Genomic DNA, 22,982 nt, shown 5'->3' on the forward strand with positions numbered 1-22,982 from the left:
AATCAGGAAGACCTCTGCTATTAACCTTACATGCAGTTAAGAGAGGAGGACACCTCCCTGCCATAGCCAATGCAGCAAATAAGGATGTACACAGTTTCCCAGTGGTGCTGAGGAATGCCTCACCTTCACTGCCTCTCGCTCTTCCTCTTCACCACCTGTGAGACTGCACTGTGCCACAGTGCCTACTATCCTCCTAGCACTTACTAGTTTTACTTTTCCTAGTCCAGAATCTCTGCCACTTAAGGTCCTCTCTGCAGGAAACTCAGGAAAGGGGAGAGATGAAAAAGAAGGATAGCATGTCTCTTCTCCAAAAGGGCAATTGGTATGTGCTCAGAGCTAAGGATCAAGCACACTGTAATTTTCTAAGTCACTAGGATTTTTCTGTGCCTCTTTTTCCTTTGTAGAGATAACAAACCCTGCACTTTCTGTCCCTTCATATAGATTAAATAATAAACAATGAGAGCCTGGCCGGGCGTGGCTCAGCAGTTGAGCATCAACCTAGGATCCAGGAGGGCGGTCAATTCCCAGTCAGGTCACAGGCTGCAGGTTCGATCCCCAGTGTGGGGCGTGCAGGATGCAATCAATCAATCACTCTCTTATCATTGATGTTTCTATCTCTCTCTCCCCCTCTCCCTTCCTCTCTCTGAAATCAATAAAGATATATTTTTAAAATAAATAAATAACGAGAGTAAGAAGTCCATATTTCTTGAAGATTAAAGCTACCTTTATACAATGCAAGGTACTGATTTCAGAGGAAGCTGAGATGACGTAGAAAGAACAGGCACGAAGTAAGAACAACGTAGGTTTAAATCTCAGGTTAGTCCTTACTTAGTTTCTCTGGGCTTTGGTTTTCTTATTGACACAAGAACTAACAATTTTTTTCCCATGCCCTCTTATCTCAGTCCTCACAATATGCCTATAAGTAGTCTAAATTTGATAGATGAGGAAACTGAGACATTGAAAGATGAAGTAATTTCCATAGCTTTGAATGTTGAAAATGGGATTCAAACTGAGACAGTATAAATCCAGACTTGATGCTCTTAACCATTTTTCCACTCTGCTTCCTGGGGTTATTAGGAAGGAAAAAAATAATGAATATAAAATCATTTTGTAAATACTAAAATATTATATGCACATAAAGGACTATTTTCATTACTTTACTCCATATTACTGATACCATTTCTACTTAGCAGGGAAAACTCCTGTATGGTGGTGTCAGAAGATCTATGTGCCCAAAGAATGGAATTTCCCACAGTTTCCAAAGTTCAAGCCTGGGACTGCCAGTAAAGATATATCCCAGTGTCTGATCTCAGCTATTTGGGATTAGAATGACCGGAGGTTGGAGCCAGAGCCCACAGACTATTTAGACTAGAATTGCAGTCAAAAGTGAAAAGAAATAGTTGGTGCCAATTGCAAAATTACCAGAGGGGAAATACTGTTCATATCCTGAGAAAAATCTTCCTGATTCTCCATGCCCAAGGCATAGCAGGAACCCAGGCTAGATTTGATGGCTTTAAAACAAAAAAAGTTATAGGCAATATGGGATAGTGGAAAAGACATAAGATTTGGAATTGGAAGACTAAGGCTTGAGTCCTAGCTCTGCCTCTTATTAGTTATTAAACCCTGAACAACTCACTTAGCCTCTTTTCTCAGTTTCTGCATCTACAGATGGGGATCTCATCTACTCCTCAAATTCTTGTGGGCATTAAATGAGATGATGCTATAAAATAGCACTTCATAAACTCTAGAGTATTATATAAACATTAGCTGTTTTGATAGATTTGAAGTTTCTCTATTAATGCTATACTAGAAAAACAAATTTAAGAGAGGAAAACAGATTAGCTTTAATCTCAGTGCATGATCTGACAAATCTCAATCTTTCCTTGAAAATCTCCAATACTTAAGACTTAAATGACATGTTGGCACTGATGTTTGAAAGAAAGATTTTTCAAGGTCTTAGTAATTTGTTTCACATAAAGAAAAACCTGGGTCAGTGCACAGAACCTGAAGCAGGACTGAATGCTATATGAGGATAATGATATTGCCTATGGAGGTGGAAGGAGATGATAATTTTTTCTGGTATTATTTGAAGAGAAAATCTTCCAGTGTTAAAGAATAAAAGAACTTCCACCGGCCAGCATGACTCAGCAGTTGAGCATCAGCCTATGATCCAGGAGATCGAGGTTCGATTCCCGGTCAGGGCACATGCTCAGGTGGCGAGATCAACCCCCAGTAGAGGGGGTGCAGGAGGCAGCCGATCAATGACTCTCTCTCATCACTGATATTTCTATCTCTCTTTCTCCCTGTCCCTTCCTTTCTCTGAAATCAATAAAGATATATTAATATATATATATATCCATCCTTGGGTGAGAATTAAAAAAAAAAAGCCCAGACACCAAAGCTCATGTTAGCATACCTGTCTGCAATACTCTCTGTATGTTGTCACATATTGTTGGCGGGGAGGACTGGCTACTTATTCGCTTGATTCTACTGGGAAAGGACAACTAGGCTCTCATGCCTGGCATCTTCTATGGATCCTATGCTCCTCTTCCTTTTGATATTTTCACTCTGTGTCCGTTCAGTGTAATAAGCCCTAACTGTGAGTAAAAAGCCTTTCTGAGTTAAAACACACACACACACACAAACTTGGTCCCTGCCTACAGTGAGCTTACAGGTAATTATAACTTTAACAACTAATATAAAAAATGATAGGGTGATATGGATGGGCCACGTTACAGACTACCCTAACCTAGAATGGAAGTCAGGAGAGCCCGCTCTAGGTAAGTGACTCCTGCCTGAAGGATGAGTATGACTCAGGAATGCACAAATGAAGATGCAAGAGTCCTCAGTTGGGACCAGCATGGCATTTTCAAAAGAGAGAAGTATAGTAACCTGGAACACAGTGGGCAAGAAGGACAGTTCTAGGAGATAAGGCTGCAAGTGAGTCAGTCACCACACATTTGATAGCCTCGGGCTCTGTTCTGCATCAGGCACTGTTCTGAGCACTGATGAACTGGGTAAAAAGAGAAACATGATTCCATCTTTAAGGGCTTACACTTCAGGAGGTGTGGAGAGCAACAGCAAACATATAAATAAATAAATGTAATTTGAAGTACTCTAAGTACTATGAAGAAAATAAAATAGGGTTTTGTAGTAGTGAAATGTGGCCAGCAAAGGCCTTTCAGAAGAGATCACAACAGAGTTGAGGCCTTAATGGAAAGGAAAATAACCATGCAAAGTCAAGGGAAAAAGCATTCCAAGCAGAAAAAAACCCAGCAAGCACAGATGCCCTGTGATAGGTGAGTTAATGGATAGAAAGGTCAGTGTGACTGGAACATAGAGAATGAAGACAGAGTAGCAGGAGATAAAGTCACAGAGAGAGGCAGGAGCCAGATCACATAAGGTCTATAGACTGTTGTAAAGAACTCAGATGTTATGCAAAGGGTTTTATAAAAAGGAGCAAAATGATTTATGCTTTAGGAATATCACTCTGGCTGCTGAGAGGAAGGCAAACTATGAGGACAAGTAGAAGCAAAAAGACCAGTTAGGAAGCTTTTGCAGCAGTCTAGGAGAAAGATGTTGCCAATTTGGACTTTGGGATCTTAGTAGTTATTGAATAGTTGAAGTTGAGGCATATTTTAGACTGATGGACCACATGTGGGAATCAAGGATGTCACTTGACTTTGGCCTCTGCTATGAGGTGGCTATTGGTACATACCCTTTACTGAGATGGGGGAGGATGTTAGGGAAAGAGATTGTGGAGAACAATCGATAGTTCTGTTTTGCTTAAGTCTGAGAGGCCTACTAGACATCCCAGTGGATATGCTAAAGCGGTGGTCTCCTAGTGTGCAAGGGATGAAAATATAAATTTGAATCATCTGTATTTAGGTGGCACTTGGAGCTGTTGGAACGAATGAGAACATTTAGGAAGAAAGCACAGGTAGAGAAGGGATGAGGGCCTGCCTTATAGGCCAAGTTATGGATTGTGGAGTCCATCCTAAGAGCAATAGGAAGGCACTGAGGGTAGAAAAGAAACAGCACGACCACACAGCTCTGTGTTAGAAAAAATAAGTCCCTCTGGTTGTAATGTGGGAACAAGAGCAGATGGAGAAGAGCCAGCTAGGAGACTCTGCGGTTCCAAGCAGAAACTGATAGTAGCCTGGTCTACACCGATGAAAGCGTAGATGAAGAGAAGTGGACTCGTTTGGAAAATGTCCAAGATGATGTCTACTCGTGATCTGGTGACTTGATGGGGTGAGGGGCAAAGACCATTTCTCATTGTCTGAACTAGGATAAAAGATAATTGTGCCACTTTCTTTACAAAGGAGCCTTAGAAAGTAAGGTTTTGAGGGGAAGATGTTGCATCCTTATTTGGACAAGCTCAATTTTGAGGTGCCCATGAGATATCCAAAGAGTGTCTAGGTAGACTGTTCCATACTGTGTAGGCCTACTACCTGCAGATGTGCAGATGAAAGAACTAAAGTTCAGTTAAGTCCAGGGTGTACACCACAGTATACCTGCCTGGACCTTTCTGTCCATGTTCCCAGATGCCAAGATTCAAAAACCTGAGGGGCTGAGCAGTGATCTCACTGAGCGCCATAACTCAAATATTTACTCCAGGTTCAATCTGGCATTTCAAAGCCAGAAACTCATCCCAATCGTGAAGACGTGACGTGACAAGAAATGCTTCAATGGAAGAAGTTTTGTTTTCCTGGCAACTGCTAAGCCTGGGTTACAGGGCGGGTACGGATCGGAATAAACGCTTTTGTTATCAGGCGAAGTTTTTTAAAGAGGGTGGGGTGTGCGGAGGTGGGGGCCTCAGAAGACTGGAGCTCTGCCAGGCGCAGCATTTCCCGCTGGGTGTGGCACAGCTGGAAGATCGGTCCCTGAAGTCTGGTGGACAGACACGTGGGCGAGGTTCTCCACCTCCGCGCAGCCCAGAGGCCTGCGCAAGGGGACCCTACCGGGTCAGCTTGGCACAGGCTGGGCACTCCGCTAAGGCGCACGGACGCCACTGCCCTCCCTGCCCGCTCCCCTCCCCCAGCTCGCCCTCGATCATGCGCAGCTGCTGCCTGAACCGCAGGCCGCCACCTCGACGATGACGACCACAATGACCAGGCCCTGTGGTTGGGCACAGGGTGTGCTGGGCGTCCGAAGGGGCCCAAGGGCTGCGAAGGTTAAGTTAGGGGACAGCTGCGGAGTGGTGGGCTGGGGCCGGGCCGGAAATTTCCCTCCGGTAGAGAGAAAGCGACGAACAGGAGCACCAAGCCGCTGGCCCGTTACCTCGTACCCAAGGTCCTGCCGGCCCAGCCGGCTTCTTTCTCACACACTGAGCGCTCTTCGCGCCTCACAGGAGTGGCCTCGGCCCTCGGCCCTCGGCGGGAGTACTCACTAAGGAATCCTCTCTGAAAAAGGCGGCCGCCGATCTCGAAAGAAGTCCGGCTACAGGACTCGCTCGGCGCTCGCCCGCGACCTCTGCTCGTGATAAAAGCCCGCCAGACCTCCTGCGCACGCGCGGCTGCCCGCCCGGGCTCGCCCGGCGGCCTTCTGCGCACGCGCAGATGTGCTCCCCGCCCCGCCCGCGGGGCGCGCGCGCTCTGGCTTCGCCGCGGTCAACGCGCGCTCGCAGCTGGGCCGGGGTCGCGCGAGGCGGAGACGGAGAGCCGCCCTGGCCCCACCTGGAGCCGAGATGCCCCGGCGCCCTCCCGCAGCTCCGCTGGCATGTGCACCAGTTGCTCCTTTCGTGCCTACTACGTGCCTGGTGTGGTCGGTCCGGAACTATCGACTGCAGAGCCCCTACTGTGTGTGGAGCGCAGCGCAGGCCCTGTCTGCACAGCCTCTCCGGCAACGCGGATACGACCGTCCCCACGCCAAAGAGGCCTGGAGGAGCGCGGTTGGTTAGAGTGTCGTCCAGTGTGCCAGGGTTGCGGGTTCGATCCTGGTCAGGGCACATACAAGAATCCACCAATGTCTCTCTCTTTCTCTCTCAAAAAATCATAAGTAAAATAAATAAAGAGGCGTGGAAATGGGAGCCAACTGTAGAGGCACAAGGACTCGAACCGAGGTCTGTGTGATTCCAACTCCCAGCACCTTCCCTCCCACTTCCTGCTGATCAAATTCTGACCATGTTGTGAATTATTAAGTGATTCTGTTCAGGTCTGTCCCACATCTGGGTAGGGCTAGGGGTACTGGGGGTGCTTGGGCATGCCCACTTGGCTGTCCCCTTGGGAGACAGATACCCTGTGGAGGCAACTGTTATCCCCATAGTCCTGCATTCTCCTGCCTCCACTTTAGCTGCTCATGTTCCTTCTGCATGCAATGCCTCCCCTACCCCTAAACCTACCCCACTCTAAAACCCTACTCCACCTGCTGTGGACAGGAAAGGATTTCCAGGGAAAGTAACTTTAAAAAAATTTTTTTATATGTCTTTATTGATTTGAGAGAGAGGAAGGGAAGGGAGGGAGAGAGAGAAACATCAATGATGATTGAGTCATTGACTGGCTGCTTCCTACATGCCCCCCACTAGGGATCGAGCCATGTGCCCTGACCAGAAACTGAACCTCCCTCTCCTGCTCAACCGCTGAGCCTTGCCAGCCAGGCAGATAATGAATTCTTAACAGGACAAGTCACGGTAAGTAGTCCTGCCCCAGGCAGATAGCTTTTTTTAGTAAAAGGTTTACTCGCCCTTGTTTTTGTGCATCTTTGAAATAAGCCTAACCACCCTCAAGAAAGCACCTAATCTTGTTAACTATCCTGTAACCCAACCCTTCTCCCACCCTCATGTAATCTTCTTTACATTCCTCTCCTTAATCTCAAGTGCATAAAAGGAACTGTAAAACTGATTATCCAGAGCATTTCAGATCTTGCTCCTTGGCAGTTGTCCTCAGTTTGGCTCAAATAGACTAATTCTCTATGGGACATTCTTATCTCAACAAAGTCCTGATAGTAAACTCCAAAGAAGGCTGAGTCTTGTATATCTTTTGGTACTCAGGGCAACTAAGCCCCTACTACTGGACAGTACTCCCAGAGGCTTGGGAAAGCAAGGCAGGAAAAGAAAGTAGTGAGGGAAGCAGAGGGAGAGAGGACACTGGGTCTCAGCAGGGCATCTGCCCCATCAAAAGAAAGCATCTGCTTATCCAGTCTCCCACTGAAGGGAGGCCTGTGGGAAGTGTGGTCTGGTAATGCCAGATCTTCTTTTCATGGGAAATCTCTCAATTTGAAAAGGTTGACAACTAATTGAAAAACTCGAATACACTCTGTGGACTGAAGCCAAACACGTTTGTGGGCAGATATAACTCTTAAGCCACCCATCTGTGACTCTGACCTTGCTTGGCACAGAGGAAAAGTTGACCAAGTTGATAGGACTTGAGTCCCAGCGCAGCACTGCCTTCTGGCTGCTTTGGGGTGCACATCTCTTGCCCTCACCATGCCTGGGAACCAAGAGAAGGACCCTTCTTCTCTGGGTGGAGTGGGGTTGGGGTCAAGGCAGGGTAAAGGAACCAGGCTTCTGGTGAGGCTAGAGAAAACTGTCCTGTGCCTGTGTTGTTTACTTGCAATCTACTTACCTGGATATTGTCCCTAAGATTGTGGAACAGAAGGTCATGAGTCTTAAATGGCCACCTGTGTGATATGAGGCTTGACATGGGGTCTAGTACATAGAAGGTGCTAATGAATGTTTTGATGAATGTGAACCAATCTGTGGAGAAGGAAGTTTTCTAGACAGCCCTGCTCCGGAGTCCAGTCAGATTATGCCAGTGGTTCTCCAACTTGAGTGTGCATCAGAATCACCTAGATTATGGGATTGCTGGGCCCAAGTCTCTAATGCATGGGTCTGGGAAGGAGGGGGGCCTGGGAATTTGCATGTTGAACCTGCAGAATAAGTTCCCAGGTGCTGCTGCTGCCGCTCCTGGTGGGAACCACACTCAGAGAACGTTGGATGTGGCTGTGGTTACAATTCAGGTACTTCTCCTGCCAAGCACTAAGTGGGGCATTGTCAAGGAGCCTTCATTGCTGCAGTTTATCACAACCATCTGACCACCTGGCCCTTCAGGGGTTTCCCTGGTCTTGACTCTTGTCCCACCTGCTTTGAGCCAGAGCTGTACCCTCTCCTGGTCCTTTTTTCCCAGGGATCCCTAGAGCTTCTCAGTGGGGCCCTGGTCACGTGGATTCCTTAACTGGCTTCCCTCCCACTGAATATTTCCACTGGGGAGCCCAAGAGGACAGGGCAAATCCTGAGCACAAGCCATAAAGAAGCCCTGGAAGTAGGAGGAAGGGTGGTGTTTCAGGAGTGGAGGAGTTGCTGCAGTGCTTAGGGTAATCCCTGGGAAGACCTGCCATCTTCCAATGAGGATCAGAATGGGGTCTTGTCTCCTTTAAGATCGGCTGCTCCCTGGGCCTCAGCAGGTCCAATCTCCCAGGCCTTAAGTGGGAAGGAGCCACTTAATTAACAGCTGCACTTCCTGCAGCACCTGGGGCTCCTCCTCCCCTGAGCCCTGCTCCCCCCTCCCTTTGGACTTCCCAGGCCAATTACCTGCCAGGCAACAGTCCTCAACCCTGAGCTGGGGAGGCTGGAGGCCAGAGACTGGCCTGGCAGGGTCTCAGAGAGTATTGACCCTGCTCAGAGAGGTAGCCCTGGCAGTGGAACCAGGGGTGGGGTACAGTGTCTCCTATTGGTGGAGACTGTCATTTAATTTGCCAGTTGCCTCTCCCCCTTTGCCTGTTGGGTATCTGGGTCACAGCAAGGCTGTGAAGCCTGGTGAGCACCCAGGTGTGAGCCTTGTAGAGGTTAGGGAGGCGATGGGATTGGCCAGGGCTCCTCAAAGAGGCCTCAGGATCCTTCTGGGCTCAGCTTAGACCTTGGAGGCCTTTGCCCATTTAGGAATGAGAGCCGATTTCTCCAAGTGGTGGCTGCTGTAGCACAGAAGCAGAGAACCCCAAGAAGGAGGTGAGAGAGACCCCTAGAGACCCCTTCAGAAGAGCCCTTGGGAAGGTTTTGTGTTTGGACCTAGCTGGGAGACGAGCCCCCTAGGAGCTTGAGAACCTCCGTGGAACCTGTTCTAGACACTGGCTGGGTCCTAGTCCCAGCCCAGAGAGTCACATTTGGGGGAGGGGGGCAGGCAGCACTCTGCATTTGTGCCAAGGATCCCAAGTGAGTTTTGTCTTAATTTTTAAAAATTATTGAGCTTTGGTGACTACATCCATGTGCTGGGAGGGTGGTACACTCCAGCTTCTTAGAGACAAGTTCCTGTGTACAGGACCCTGCCTGACCTCTCCCTGTGCGCCCCTTCATTTGGCCGTTTATTAGTATCCTTTATAATAAACTGGTAAATGTAAAACAAAATTATTATGAAAATCTTCAAACATACAGAAAACTTGTACACTCGCCTCCTAGACTCTGTCATTAGTATTTAACTCTACTTGCTTTATCATATAACTGTGTGTCTACAGATCCTTCTGTCCATCCATCAATCCTTTTTTTTTCTTTTGACGCATTTCCAAGAAGTTGCAGACATCAGTATACTTCCCACTAAATACTTCAACATCATTAAAAAGAGATCAATATTGATTTACAAGTTTTTTTTTCTCTTGAGATAAAATTTATATAAAGTGAAATGCCCAAATCTTAAGTATAGATTTGCTGAGTTTTGCCAAATGCATATACCTGTGTAACCCAAACCCCTATCAAGATATGGACCATTAGCAACACGCCAGAAAGTCCCCTCCTGCCGCTTCCCAGTTAATGTCTGCCCCAGTGCTTCCCCCCCTGCGGGTTACCACTGTCCTCATTTCTTCCATCACAGATCATTTACTTGGTTTGAAACTTCATATAAATGAAAGCCTATCGTGTAAAGCTTTTTCTTCAACTCAGCATAATATTTTTGAGCTTTGTCCATGTTGTTGCACAAGTCCGCAGTTTCTCCCTTTTCATTGCTGAGCAATATTGTATCATATGAATATACAACAGTTTATTCACTCACTGTCCAGGAGATGGACGCCTGGGCTTTATTTGGTCTTTGAGTGTTCTGACTAAAGCTGCTAGGAACACTTTATAAGGCTTTTTGTGGGCATGTTTTTCATTTCTCCTGCATAAATGCCTAAAAGGAGGACCTCTGTGTCATCAGGTAGATGCGTGTTTCATTATGGAGACCTTTTCCCAGCGTGACTGTACCATTTCATGCACTCTCCAAAAACATGAGAGTCCTCACCAGCATCCAGTGTTGTCATTTTTATTTTAGTCATTCCGGTGGGGGTGTAAGTATCATGTTGAGATCGGTAGTTTCACACTAATGATGCTGAGCGCTTCTTCATGAGGTAACTGACTGTTCATCTGTTTTGCATTGAGAAGTATATGTTCAAATCTGCTCTTCTCTGTGCTCCCCAAGCAGCTGCATGGCCCTGGCCCCTAACTCAGTACAACAGCTCACCAACGCCTCTCCCCCTGGATACCGGCTTTGCCTCTAAGCTGCCGAAGCTGGGTGTCCAGAGCAAGTCCCAGATACTTGTGAGTCAAACAAGCCCACTTGCTTGTAACTACATTCATCCATTCACCTCCCCACCCATATTTTTGCCCAGGGAAGAAATAAATGGCATGAACACACCCCAAGTGTGAGTGTGTGCTGGGCCCTCAACCGTGACTTCGCATGCACCACCCATTTAGCCTGCACCCAGCCTAGCCAGGTAAGCCTCGTCATGAGTCCTATCTGGATAGCTGACAAACAGGCTCCATTATGTTAAATAATTTGCCTAAGACCACACAGTGAGTCAGAAATGGAACCTGGTGTGTCTCTCTTCCACATCACTGCCTCCCATTGCAGCTGCCAGTTCTGGACAGAGATGAGGTCCCTGCTAGCTAAGTCCCTGCTAGCTGCTTCTTCCCCAGGCTGGGCCCTGACGTGGGGTCCCTGCAGCTTGCTGGAGCACTGCTCAAACCCAAAGGACTTCAGAGCTCTGATGTAGTCACTGCCCGTGACCTCAATAGCCGTCTTCCACTTGCATATCAGCTCCCCTTGGTGTTGCTATAGGTCTAGATCAGGCCTCTTTGTGCCATGAGGTACTCTGGGGAGGAGGAGAGAGCCCTGCAGCTGGGTTAGGGTTCCCTGAGGCCTGGCTACTCCATCCCCACAAGCATCTTCTCTTTGGTTATTGTCCCTTCTGTATTGGATTTGTTCCTTTTGCCTGGATTCTCTCCCTGCCGTGTGAATCCTCCCCTCATCCAGCCAGCTGTCTGTGTTAATTATCTATTGCTGTGTAACAATCTCCCCCCAAACTTCATGGCTTAAAATAATAGATATTTAGCCCGGCCAGGCATGGCTCAGTGGTTAAGTGTCGACCTAGGATCCAGGCGATCAGGGTTTGATTCCCGGTCAGGGCACATGCCCGGGTTTCGGGCTGCAACCGATCAATGACTCTCTCATCATTGATGTTTCTATCTCTCTCCCTCCCTCTCCTTTCCTCTCTCTGAAATCAATAAAGATATATTTTTTTAAAAAAAAGAAAAAGATAGATATTTATATCCCATGCAGTGTCTGTGGGCCAGAGTACCTTAACTGGGTAGTTTTGATTTGGGGGTTTCTCATGAGGTTGCTGTCAGGATATAGGTTGGGGTGCAGTCATCTGAAGGTTGGACTGGGGCTAGAGGATCTGCTTCCAGGACACACTCATGGGGCCTGGCAAGTTGGCGCTGGCTGTTGGCAGGAGGCCTCAGTTCCTCATTGCCTGGACCTCTCCATAGGACTGCTTGAGTGGACTCACAGCATGACACTGGTTTCCCCCTTAAAAATAAACAAGACTATTTTAATTGTTTCAGTTATTTCCTTTGACTCAATATTTCCCTTCTGGAATTCTAACCTAAGAAAATAATTCAAAACGTAGTTAACTATTTCTGCACAGTTATTCATCATGAGGTTATTTATAGTGTGGTAAAAATATTGGAAACAGCCCAAGTGTTCAACAAGGAATGGATGGTTCAGTAAATGACATATCCATGAAATTGACCTGTTACACAACTGTTAACGTGATTAGTTTGTGGAATAGTTCATGACATAGAAAGAGCCTCTGATACCTATTAAGAGAAAATTTCAGGATATAAATTTATATACAATATGACCCTGTGTGAAGAAAATAATTCATAAGACATATGCTAAAGTGTTAACAGTAGGATTTTCTATGCTTTTAAATTTCTTTTTATTGATTGATTTGAGAGAGAGAGAGAGAGGGAAGCATAGATTTGTTGTTCCACTTATTTATGCATTCATTGCTTGATTCTTGTATGTGCCCTACCAGAGATCGAACTCACAACCTTGGCATATCAGGACGACATTCTAATCAACTGAGCTACATGACCAGGGCTATATTTTTGTTTAATTTTGAAATAATTATAGATTCACAAGAAATTGAGAATGAAGTACAGAGGGGTAGGTCTTGTAGACTTCATTCATTTTCCTCTAATGATTACATCTTATGTGATTTAGTACAACAGCAAAACCAGGAAATCACCATTGCTGTAAATGTTGTATAATTCCATGTCATTTTAGCACGTGTGTAGAGCTGTGTAACCACCACATGCAAGATAGTGTCCCGTCACCTCAGAGATGCAATCCTTTATAGTCATACCCATCCCCTTCCCCCACCATCTCTAACTCACCTGCTCTCCATCACGATGGTTTTATCATTTTGAGAATGTTACATAAGTGAAGGCCTACAGAATGTGGCCTTTTGAGATTGGCTTTTTGTTTCACTCAGCATAATGCATGCCCTTGAGTTCCATCCAAGTTATTGCGTGTATCTATAATTCATTCCTTTTTATCACTGAGTAGTATTCAGTGGTATGGATACATTTCCCCCTGCTTTTCAAATTTCCTGCTGAACATGATGTATTTCAATTCTTAAGAAAAGGGGGAAATTCTGGTGTTTGGGGGTGAGGAGCAATGCAGAACAAAGCAGTTCACGCCTTCAAGGAAATTTGGTGTTGATTTAAATAATAGAATTTTAGCCTTGGAGTGTCCTCAGTAGGCATCTGGGCAAGTTCTTCATGTCATAGGAGAACTCCTTGCAATATCCTGAGAGGTAATTGTGCAGCCTCTTGTGGATACTCCCAGTGACAGGGAACTCACTACCAAATAAAGCAGCTCATTAAACTGATATAAAATATGCCTTTCTTCCCAGAGCATGGGTATGACTGAGAGATCTATCATAGGCTATTTTTACCCTGCCTGGAGTCTCTTTCCTATCCCCCGACCAGATAAATACAAGCCCAAGACACTGAGAAAAGCCTACAGGAGCCTGAGGAAGCCATTGGATATACTAGATCTAGGCCTGGCCTCTCTAGGGAGCTTTCAGCATTCACTGGCTTAGAAAAACAAGGTGCCGCAGACATTTTTAAATGGAATGAAATTCTGCATGAACACACACAGATACCCACGGTCCCCTAGGAAGGGTCTCCTTTCTGCATGGTAGCAATGCCCCCAGAAGGCACTGAACCACTAACTTAGGGGAAAGGTCTCAGAGCCTTTCCCTCTTGTCCCCAGGATCAGAAATCTCTTCTTTTTCCTCCAGCCTTCCTTGAGGGCAGACTCTGATCTGTCCATGGTTCTGATTGTTAATGAATTCACCTGGGGCCAAGGCGTGGGTTTTCCTTCCTTCCTTCCTTCACAAGTAGCTAACATTTATTGAGGCACTGTCAGGGACTGTGATATGCTCCTTACATTCACCCTCTTTTTATTGAAGTATACTGGACATAGCAGAAAAGAGCACAGATCACAAACAAAGCCTCCTCACTGCCCTCCCTGTGTCAATGCTCCTTCGGAAAGCCAGGGGGAGAAGCCGCCTTTGCCTCTTCCAGCTTCTGGTGGCTCCAGGTGCTGCTTGGCCTGGGGCTGCCTAACTTCAGTCTCTGCCTCTGTCTTCACATGGCCTCACATGGCCTTCTCTTCCTATTCTTGGTGACCTCCTTTTACTGGTCATTGGATTTAGGACCCACCTGGATAATCCAGGATGCTCTCAGCTTCAGATCCTTAACTGAATTACATTTGTAATGACACTTTTTCCAACTAAGGTCACAGTCACAGGTTCTTGGTGAACATACCTTTTAGGGAGCCACTGTTCAACCCACTACAGAGGTGAATACCAGGAGGAAATAAAGCAGCTCAAAGAGTTTAAACTGAGTTTAAACTTTAGTCCTCCAGTGAGTGATTACTTTTCAGAGCAAAGGAGACTTTTTTGCCATGCATACTGGCGATTTCATCACCTACTGTCCATGCTTGGCTTCAAAGGTCACTCTGAGGAGGGAGCGGCTGCACTGTGCTTGCTGCAAAGCTAATTTGTGTCTCTAGGGTAGGAGGGGAGAGTTGGGGGGGGGTGGTTGCTGAGCCCCAAACACACCAGATCCTCTCTGTTCATTGCTGGGGGCATTGCCACTGCTGGAGAGGGGACATAATTGTTCCCTTCTGAAAAATGGCCCCCTCAAAAAGCCAGCTGCTAGTTTTGGTGATGAGGAAAAATAAGGGATCCAAGAAAGTGCTGGTTCTTACCAGGGTGGTAAGTGGCCTCTAAGATGGATGTCCCCTTGATTCCCCCTCCTGGTGTTTGTGCCCTTGTGAAATCCTCTCTCCCTGAGTGTGGGCTGGATCCAGTGTCTTGCTTCTACTGATAGAATATAGTCGATGTAACAGGATATAGTTTCTGAAATTAGGTTACAAAAAGACTGTGGCTTCTGTATGCTCACCTTTTGTTGCTCTCAGACTAGCTTAGAGGTGCCAGATGCTATGTCGAGCTGCCCTGTGGAAAAGCCCACGTGGCAAGGAACTAATATCTCCAGCCAACAGCCTACGAGAACCTGGGCTCCTCAGTCCAACAGCCCTCAAGGAGCAGAATCCTGCCAACAGCCTTGCAAGTAAGCTTGGAGATGGACCTTCTGAAGCCTGCAGACAGCCATAGCCGTGAGCTTGGAAGTGGATTCCCCCAGTCAAGCCTTCGAATGCCTGCAGCCCTGGCCAACCTACTTTGATTGGAGCCTGTGGGAGACCCTGAGCCAGAGGCACCCAGTAAACCACGCCCAGATTCCTGCCCCACAGAAACTGTGAGAGGGTAAGTTTTGGAGTAATTTGTTATGTAACAATAGATATACTCACACATAAGTTCCTCAGATCTATTCAAGCATGTGGAAGGCTCCTGCGGTAGTGATGGCCATGTTTACAAATCAGGGCTTCACAGATATTAGCACATATCCCTCAAAAATTTACAATATCTTCTCCCACTACTTCAATTCAATTTATATTTTTAAACAAGCACAATATCAAACTATAGTGACAGTTGCACTTTTTTTCTTAATATGTTGCGAGCATTTTCTAACCTCATTAAATATTCTTCAAAGCAATCTTTGTTCTTGGTACCTCCAGTCATCTTCATATGAGTGTACCAGTGTTAATTAGCCACTCCCCTCTCCTATTGTTTTGAACTTAAGGAATGCTTTGACCTTCTTGGGCCGTGTCTATCAGCCTGCAGCTGCCCCTCCCTGCAGGGCCTGCAGGGAGAGGAAGGGGAAGGCAGGAGACAGGCTTGCCTCTGGCCAAGTGCGCCTGATATTGCATTAAATCTGTCATTTCCTAGCTATGTGACCTCGAACTTGTTCCTTAACTCCCCTGGGCCTCAGTTTCCCCTTCTGAACAGTAGGGATAGTAACCATGCCTACTGCACAGTTATTAGCTGTATCACTTCGTTAACCCACGTAAAACACAGCATGGTGCCTGACAAATTTTAGGCTACAGAGACCCAAGCCAGACCCTAGTACCCTCATCCGCTGGTCGAGTACTGGTCCACGTGCATTACGTCAACTCTGGGCCCAGATTCCAGCTGCCCTGTAATTAACACCTTGGCTTCCCTCCGCGGACCTGCTCTCCTGAACCTCTGGTGACCCCAGCTCTACTGCCATCCACAATCCTGTGACCATCGCACCTGCTGGGTGGCCCTGGGCAAGTCCAATCCATCTCTGGGCCTCAGTTTCCCCATCTGAAATATGGGAGGGGGGTTAGATTAGGAGGTTCATGAGGGATTGCCCACCTCTGAGATTCTAAACTATTCCCTCTTCTTCCACTGCCCTTTGTTTTCAACAGTACAGAGTGCAAGCAGAGCTTTAAACCACTAGCCAAAGCAAAAAGAGTCGGTGAACACTTTATTTACCATAACAATGTGCCGACAGGCTCGGCATCCTGGAGTGTGTCAAATACTAGCAGTGTCTGCTTAGAGTGTGAACACCTGGGCAAACAGCAGGATCTTCTCATCTCAAGCCCCTTGCAGTGCTTGTCCTGAGTCTAAATGAGAGCCCTCCTTGGAGCAGACACAGTACCTGAGCTCCAGCCTGGTCCCCCGTCCCTGTTCTTCCAGGTGCCATCAGACCAAAGAGGAGCACTGATCAAAGGGGCCTGGGGCTGCACAAGGATGAGGGTGGTGCTGAAGAAGACACAGGTCTCACTACTGCAGGTTCAGGTCCAGCACTTGGTTAAACATAACCTTGCACCTGGCCCTTCCCTCACCCTTTCCTCCAGCCTTTTGCACAGGATGTGAATGGCTCTCAAGCGCCCCCCCCCCCCTTCATCGTGACGCTGAGGGGCAGGGCGGGGCAGGGCAGGGGCTATTTGGGAATAGCCTGGACAGCTGACCCTGCAGAATCTCCCAGGGCTTGGTATGGCCACAGGCACCTCACCTGCAGAGACCCCAGGGGAGACTGTTCCAGGCTTCTTCCCAATTCCCACCCATGGGTTCAGTTCCTGGAACTGAAAACATGCTAGGGAAAGACAGAGGCCACTCCTGCCCGCCTTATCCCCACCCAGGTTTGGACTCTGGACCCCCCAGTTAAGGCGAGGTTTCAGGGACTGCAGGGCTCTGTGGCCCTGGGAATCACAGAACAGGAAGGAGAGCCCCTCCTTGCTCCCAGCCCTTAAACCTCATCACACCAGCCTGCAGTTTCTGGGACTTCAGCCCCTAAGGAGCCTGGGCCAGTATCCTACCAGGAGAAGGAGGAACAGATGGTGGTCTTTCAGGTCCCAAGAAAGGCTGTGTGACCTTGGATGAGTCACTTGACTTCTCTGAGCCCCAGTCTCCTTCTCTGAAAAAGTGGAGTGATAATCTGGATTTTGCAGATGACCATGAAGCTGAAATAAGATAGTGGTGGTGATAGGGCCTGGTCGAGTGGTGGGCACACAGAGATGGCTTCCTTTCCTTGGGGAAATCCTGGGCCAGCTGGTCAGCCAAGAAGGGCAGCCTCAGTGGCAATGGAGGAGATGCTGTGTGTTGAGTCTGCTTCCAAGCCTGAGGAAGGGCCAGCCCAGCTCCAGGCAGCCAGGTTAGAAGTGGACTTGAGCAGAGGAGAGCAGGGGAAAGGCCAGGAGCAGGTTGGGGCTGAGATCCACACCCTGCCCTGGCTGGTCTACTGCTGAGAAAGCAGGCTTGTGCCCCACGTCCTGCAGACTGGCCAGCCCCAGAGCAGCCGAGGGACTGTGAGGTGAGGACACCAGCTTCCCCCTGGTGATGTGTTCCGGCCCAAGGGGCTGTTGAGGGGCAGGTTGGGCTGACAAGCTGGGCAGAAGGGCTTTGAGCTTGGAGGAAGGTCTCAGTAGGCTGGAGACAGAGGGCGAGGCAGATTGGACAGGGCTGGGGGACAGCTGAGCAGGAGGTGCAGTAATCGTAGTAGGGCCAAGGGACAGTGAGGGCAAAGGGGACAGGACAAGGCCAGGGGAACCATGAGGCTGCAGATCCGGAGAGAGTTGCTGAGCAGAGGAAGAGGAGACTGGGGTCTGGAATAGTCTCAGTTGCTCCTGGCAGTCATGTTGTCTATGAGGTGAGGGGTCCAGGGGCCGCCTGGCCTGGCTCCAGCAGCTGGAGGGCAAAGGAGCCAAGCAGGAGGCACAGTCCATCAGGCACAGGCGTTCGTGCATATGCAGGGCCCTACCCCACCATGCCAGCTCAGCCTGCAGGCCCTGGATCTCCTTCCGAAGAGCATGGTTGTGTTTCTCCAGTGACTCGTGCTGCTGCAGGGAGAAGCAGAGGGGCAGAGAGGGGGTGTCAGCCAGCACTAGGGGCTCAGCATGAGCCCCATTCACCACCACCCATCACCACCCCTTCAGGGTTCTCAAGGTAGGGAAAAGATACCACCACCCTGCAAATGTCCAAGCTGGGGCCCTCAGCTACTCACTGGCCAGCTCTCCACAACCACCACCAAGTCTCTCCCATTCTGCCTCCTTTCAGGGCTCAGATGTGCCTGCTCCCATCCTGAGTTCCTTGGCCAGTGATCTCTACCAGCCCGCGATCTCCACTCACCTGGGAGCTCCACCAGACTCCGGACTGGGGCTCTCCCAAACCATCTCGTTTTCTTGACCCAAGGAACCATTGGACAACTGTGTCATTAACCAAACATTAGAGCCTTTAAAGGCTCCCACAACTCCCTGTGCAAGGTGATCTCAGCTCACCTCCAGCTTTACCTCTCACTCCTGCCCCTCCCACTTCCTGTCCCTCCAATGGACTCCGCTTCCCCATGACATTTCCTGTTGCCTCTGCCTGGACACTCTTCCAGCACTCCCTCCCCTGGCCTAATCCTGACATGGACTTTTCATGGCAACTGAGCTGTCCTACTACCCCGGACATCTCCAGACTGCTCAGCACCCTGCCAGGCCTTCCCAGCACCCAGCACCCACCCACTGAGGCCCTGGGGGTGGAGCCCAGGTCCCATTTCGAAGGTTGGCAGCACAGTGAGTTCTGTTCAGCATCCCTGAGTCAGCACGTGTCAGGTCCTGTCCTGTTGGGTTCTGAGAACCCACAGGGACTTAAAAACTCAACGTGCACTTCTAAACAGCCATTAATGATGAGGACATCGGCAGAAAATACAGAAAAAAGCACTATTTCCACAGTTCCTGAGGCTGAATGGTTCCCTCCCTCACTGCACCCCTGTGGACATTTTTTAAAAGAAGAAGTTGCAGGGTGTCTCACATAAAAATGTTGCTGAGGCCGTGGACTCAAAGTCCTAACAGGTGTCAGAGCCACCAGCAGCCTCATCCTGGGCTGGTCTCTGCATGTGGAATGACATTTCTTAAATGTCATTAGGCCACCCTTCACCTAAATTCTCCAAAGACTTCAATTCACCTCCAGAAATTGAATCACTCCATTCATTCATTCATTCATTCATTCATTCACCACCTTTAGGCTGCTCAAATGTCACCTATTCAGGGAGGGCTTTCCTTGTTAGGTTTCCGTCACCCCATCTGCCCTGCTCCCTTCCCTCTTCTCTGCTTTAATTTTTCCCCATAGCACTATCACCATCTGACATCCCAAACACCTCCTGAACCATTTATTTGTCTGCCCAGCTCCCCCCATAAAAATACGAGCCCTGGGGAGGGTGGGCTGTTCTTGTCTGCTGTGTTCACAGCTGTATCTCCAATGCTTACAACAGTGGCTGTCAGACAGGAGACACTCAACAGGCATTTCTGGAAGGAAGGAATAAATGAATGCATGAAGCACCATCCTGGCGCCTGTCCTCACTCTCAGGCAACCTGCAGGGTGGTGTTCTCTCCTGCCGGCGCCAGCGCAGTTTCATTCGCCTGCAACGCCTTTTCTTACTTTCTTCACCCATTTGGGAAACTCCTGTTCATCCTTCAAGACTGGTTCAGACTTCATCTCTCTGTCACCCTGATGCTGCTATCTGTTGTTGCCCCCTTTGTGTTTCTAGAGTGCTTTATTCTGACTGTATTTGCTCCACAAGGAATTACTGAGTCCCTTCCATTCGTCAGGCACTGTTCCAGGAGACGGGGAAACAGCAGGGAACAGAATAGCTCTCTGCCCTCATGTTGCTTACAGGCTGGTGAGGGAGACAAGCAGTGAACATCTAAGGAGGTCAGTGCTGACAAGAAAACTAAAGCAGAGTAACAAGGAGAGGTCTCTTTAGCTCAGATGGCTTAGAAAGGCCCTTCTGAGGAGGCGACATTTAAACCAAGCAACTGGAAAGAAGTGAGAATCTAGCTGGACTGCTGCCGGAGGGTGGAGGGAACAGCAAGGGCAGAGCCCCTGAGGCTGGATATGCTGGTCCAGAGAAGGACCAGGAAGAACAGGGTGTGGGCGTTAGGAGAGGAGGGCACGCAGTGGGGCTGGCATCATAGGGCCTTTGGGTGCAGAGGGCTGTGAGTTTTACCCATCACTAGGGACTAAGGTGTATGCAGCCTTCCCAAGGGCCAGGTCCTGAGCCCAGCCCTTAAGAGTCCCTCCTCTCTGCAGAGGAAGGAGGGAATCGCCAAGGGGAGGTCACCACTCAAGGTGAGAGGCCAGTGCAGGCGCAGCCCTCCTGCCCCACTGGGCTCCCTTGCCTCCTTTAGTCTCCACAAGTATCTGCTAGCGGGCAGGCATTCTTGTCCGTCTTTGGATGGCGACAGTGAAGCTCAGAGAGGGAGGCGACTTGCAGCTAATGAGTACCACAGCTGGGACTCTGAAGCCAGTCCAACTTAATCCAGAACCAGTGTCTCATAGTGTGGTCTTGGCCACCTCATCAGAAACCCCGCCAGGCAGCTCCTGGGGTGGGACCTGCGCGTGGGGTGGGGGTGGTCAGGGGTCACTTTGAGGAGCACCTCAGCTGGTTGCTCTGCTGGGCTCTCCCAGTTTGCCTCCACTTCCAGCCTCCTCTCCCTAGACTAGGGGCGCCTAGAGGGCAGGGCCAGTGTGGGCACACCTTTTGTCTAGAGCCTGGTCTGTATCTGGAACACAGTTTGCATTCCACACCCAGAAATTTCCAAATCTCAGCGGCAGAGCCCTTCCCTCCTCCCAAATTCAGCACCAGCCGCATAGGGGGGTCTGCTCATAGGTGGGTGGAGAAGAGGCAGCTGGGCCAGGTAAGTGCAGGCAGGGTGGGCAAGGGCGGAATCCCCCACCTGGTGCAGGGCGTCTGCCTTTTCCGTGTGCTTCTTACGGCTGCGCTGGGCAGATGCCCGGTTCTTCTGTTTCTTCTTCAGCTGCCTCTGATGCCCCTCAGGGTCCTGCAGGGCACAAGCAACGGGTTCAGTTCCTGGCAGCGGCTTGAGCCCTCTGTCCTGGCCTTCTATAAAGCCATGCCCTTCCCAAGTCAAGTCCCCAAAGGTCCCCTTTCTCCCAGAAGCCACCTCTGGCTCCCTGGGAGCCCACGCACCCCATCGCAGGCATGGCACACCTCGTTGGAGTGCCAGCCTTACTCAGTGTCAGTGTCCTGCTCACATCTCCCAGTGGGGGAGGGCAAAGAGGAAACTGGGAGGCTGGAATTCAAACCCTGACTTTACTCCCACACTATCAGCAATGTCGCTCTGGGCAAGTCACTCACTTCTTTGAACCAGCCTTATCTATTCAATGGAGGCATCACAGTGTCTTCCCACAGGCCACAAAGCAGGTAGCCCAGGGCCAGCAGGTGGGGGGGTTAATAAAGGTCAGCCTCCCGCCGCTATTATTTCCACAGTTAAGCTGGTTGATTCCCCAGCTGTGAGCTCCATCGTGAGGGCAGGGCGGGCCTGACTGCTCCACGAGCCCATGCTCAACTCAGGCCCAAAGGTCATACTTACCTACTCAACACATATTTATTGAGCACCTACTATGTGTTAGGCACTGAGCTAGGGGGACACAGCAGTGAACAAAACAGGCAAAAATCATTGCCCTAAAGTAGCTCACATTCTAGCATGGGAGCAACCTAGAATGAATGAGTGAAGTCTGTTCCAATGAAAGAGTGGACTCAAAGGTGGACAGCTATGACCCTTTCCAGCCCCCAGACCCCAGATTAGGAGGTCTGTGATACTTAAACTATTTAACCCAAGTGCCCAGAGTTTTGGAAGTTCAGGCAAGAAAGAATGTTGGAGGCCCCACAGCCCAACCTCCCCTCGCGCAGGTCCCTCTGGGAGGTGTGTTCTGAGTGTGGGAAACTCAGGCGACACCTGCCTCCCTGGCAAAGGACCCGCTCTGCTCCTAGGTCCGTGGCCACAACAGGCCCATTGCAGGTGCTGGGGGGAGGTAAGGGGCAAGAGACTGGAGCATGAGGAAAGACCCACAGTGCAGGAAGGGGGTGCCTCTGGGTCCTGGGAGAGGGGCAGGGCCTCCAAGGGGAATCATGCAGGAGAACTGGGGAGGGAAGAGAGGCTCCCCTAAGGGCAGTGAGGGGAGGACAGGTGGGTTAGGAGAGAGCAGTGTTCAGGGGCCAAGTTCTAAACTGGAGGCTGGACCTGCAACGTGAGAGCTGGAAAGCCCTCATTCCGATCCCTGAGGAAACTGAAGCTGAGACGGGGGTGTGGAGCCCACGGTCACACAGCCCATGTGTACAGAGCTGGGACGACATTCTCCCCACCCAGGCGCTGGGGACCTCAGGCACATGTCCCTTCTCCTCCCCTCTCCCTGTTTCCCTGTACTCACCGTCCCGGTCAGCAGCCCTTCGCCCCCACAGAGGTGCATGGTTTAGGCAGTGCGGCAAAGGCTCACATCTGGTTCAGGGTGTCCCTCAGCTGCTGTGACCTCCCAGTGCCCTCTGGGGACCCAAGGAAGTGGTGACTCTTTAAATCCCCAGTGACCACTCCGCCCCCAGCAAGCCAAGTTTCAGTTTCTTCTAAAGCCACCGGCTGCTCAGAATCCCTGGCTGGGGTTGGCTCACGTGGCTGGAATTTCCTAACATGAACTGGCCTTCCGGTTGGGCCACTTCTCAGGGAGGAGGACAGTGGAGGGTGGCCAGAGGAGGGAGATCAAAGCCCAGGTGTGGGGAGGGTGTTCTGCTGGAGGGAGGGCAGGCTGCCAGGGACAGAGGCAAGAGAAGACGATGGGGACCGAAGGCTCATAGGGGACATGGGAGAGCCTCCGGACTCTGCAATTGGAGGAGTCCAGGTTCACAGCCCACCTCTGGCACACTGGAGCTGTGCAGCTTTGAGGAGGTGACTCACCCTCTCTGAGTCTTAGATGCATCAACTGTAAAGGGTGTGTGTGGGGGGGTGATACAAATACCCACT

At 49.5% G+C, this 22,982-nt stretch overlaps 1 protein-coding gene across 2 annotated transcripts; it reads right to left on the reverse strand.

The window, feature by feature from the left end:
* Nucleotides 1–17,220: 17,220 nt before the first annotated feature.
* Nucleotides 17,221–22,452, reverse strand: BATF2 (basic leucine zipper ATF-like transcription factor 2). 2 transcript variants are annotated; one of them, XM_087822412.1, is made up of 3 exons: nt 22,399–22,452; nt 20,904–21,008; nt 17,221–18,020 (listed from the first exon to the last, which is right to left on the reverse strand). In XM_087822412.1, the coding sequence occupies exons 1-3, from the start codon at nt 22,435–22,437 to the stop codon at nt 17,340–17,342; spliced, it is 825 nt and encodes a 274-aa protein (XP_087678538.1). In that variant the 5' UTR covers nt 22,438–22,452; the 3' UTR covers nt 17,221–17,339. The 2 variants fall into 2 exon arrangements, with proteins under 2 accessions (XP_087678538.1, XP_016063815.2); XM_016208329.2 differs by having other exon boundaries at nt 17,221–18,023; nt 22,399–22,437.
* Between the last annotated feature and the right edge of the window lie 530 nt (nt 22,453–22,982).

This window comes from Miniopterus natalensis, chromosome 11, assembly GCF_054644295.1.
Source record: "Miniopterus natalensis isolate mMinNat1 chromosome 11, mMinNat1.hap1, whole genome shotgun sequence".
Taxonomy (NCBI): Eukaryota; Metazoa; Chordata; class Mammalia; order Chiroptera; family Miniopteridae; genus Miniopterus; species Miniopterus natalensis.

What these genes read in the sequence shown, in the direction of transcription:
- BATF2 (XM_016208329.2), bottom strand. Translation starts at nt 22,437, where the DNA reads ATGCACCTCTGTGGGGGCGAAGGGCTGCTGACCGGGACG. An exon ending in AAGGGCTGCTGACCGGGACG is followed by an intron (nt 21,009 to 22,398) that starts GTGAGTACAGGG and finishes TGTGCCCTGCAG; the next exon opens with GACCCTGAGGGGCATCAGAG. An exon ending in AGGCAGACGCCCTGCACCAG is followed by an intron (nt 18,024 to 20,903) that starts GTGGGGGATTCC and finishes TTCTCCCTGCAG; the next exon opens with CAGCACGAGTCACTGGAGAA.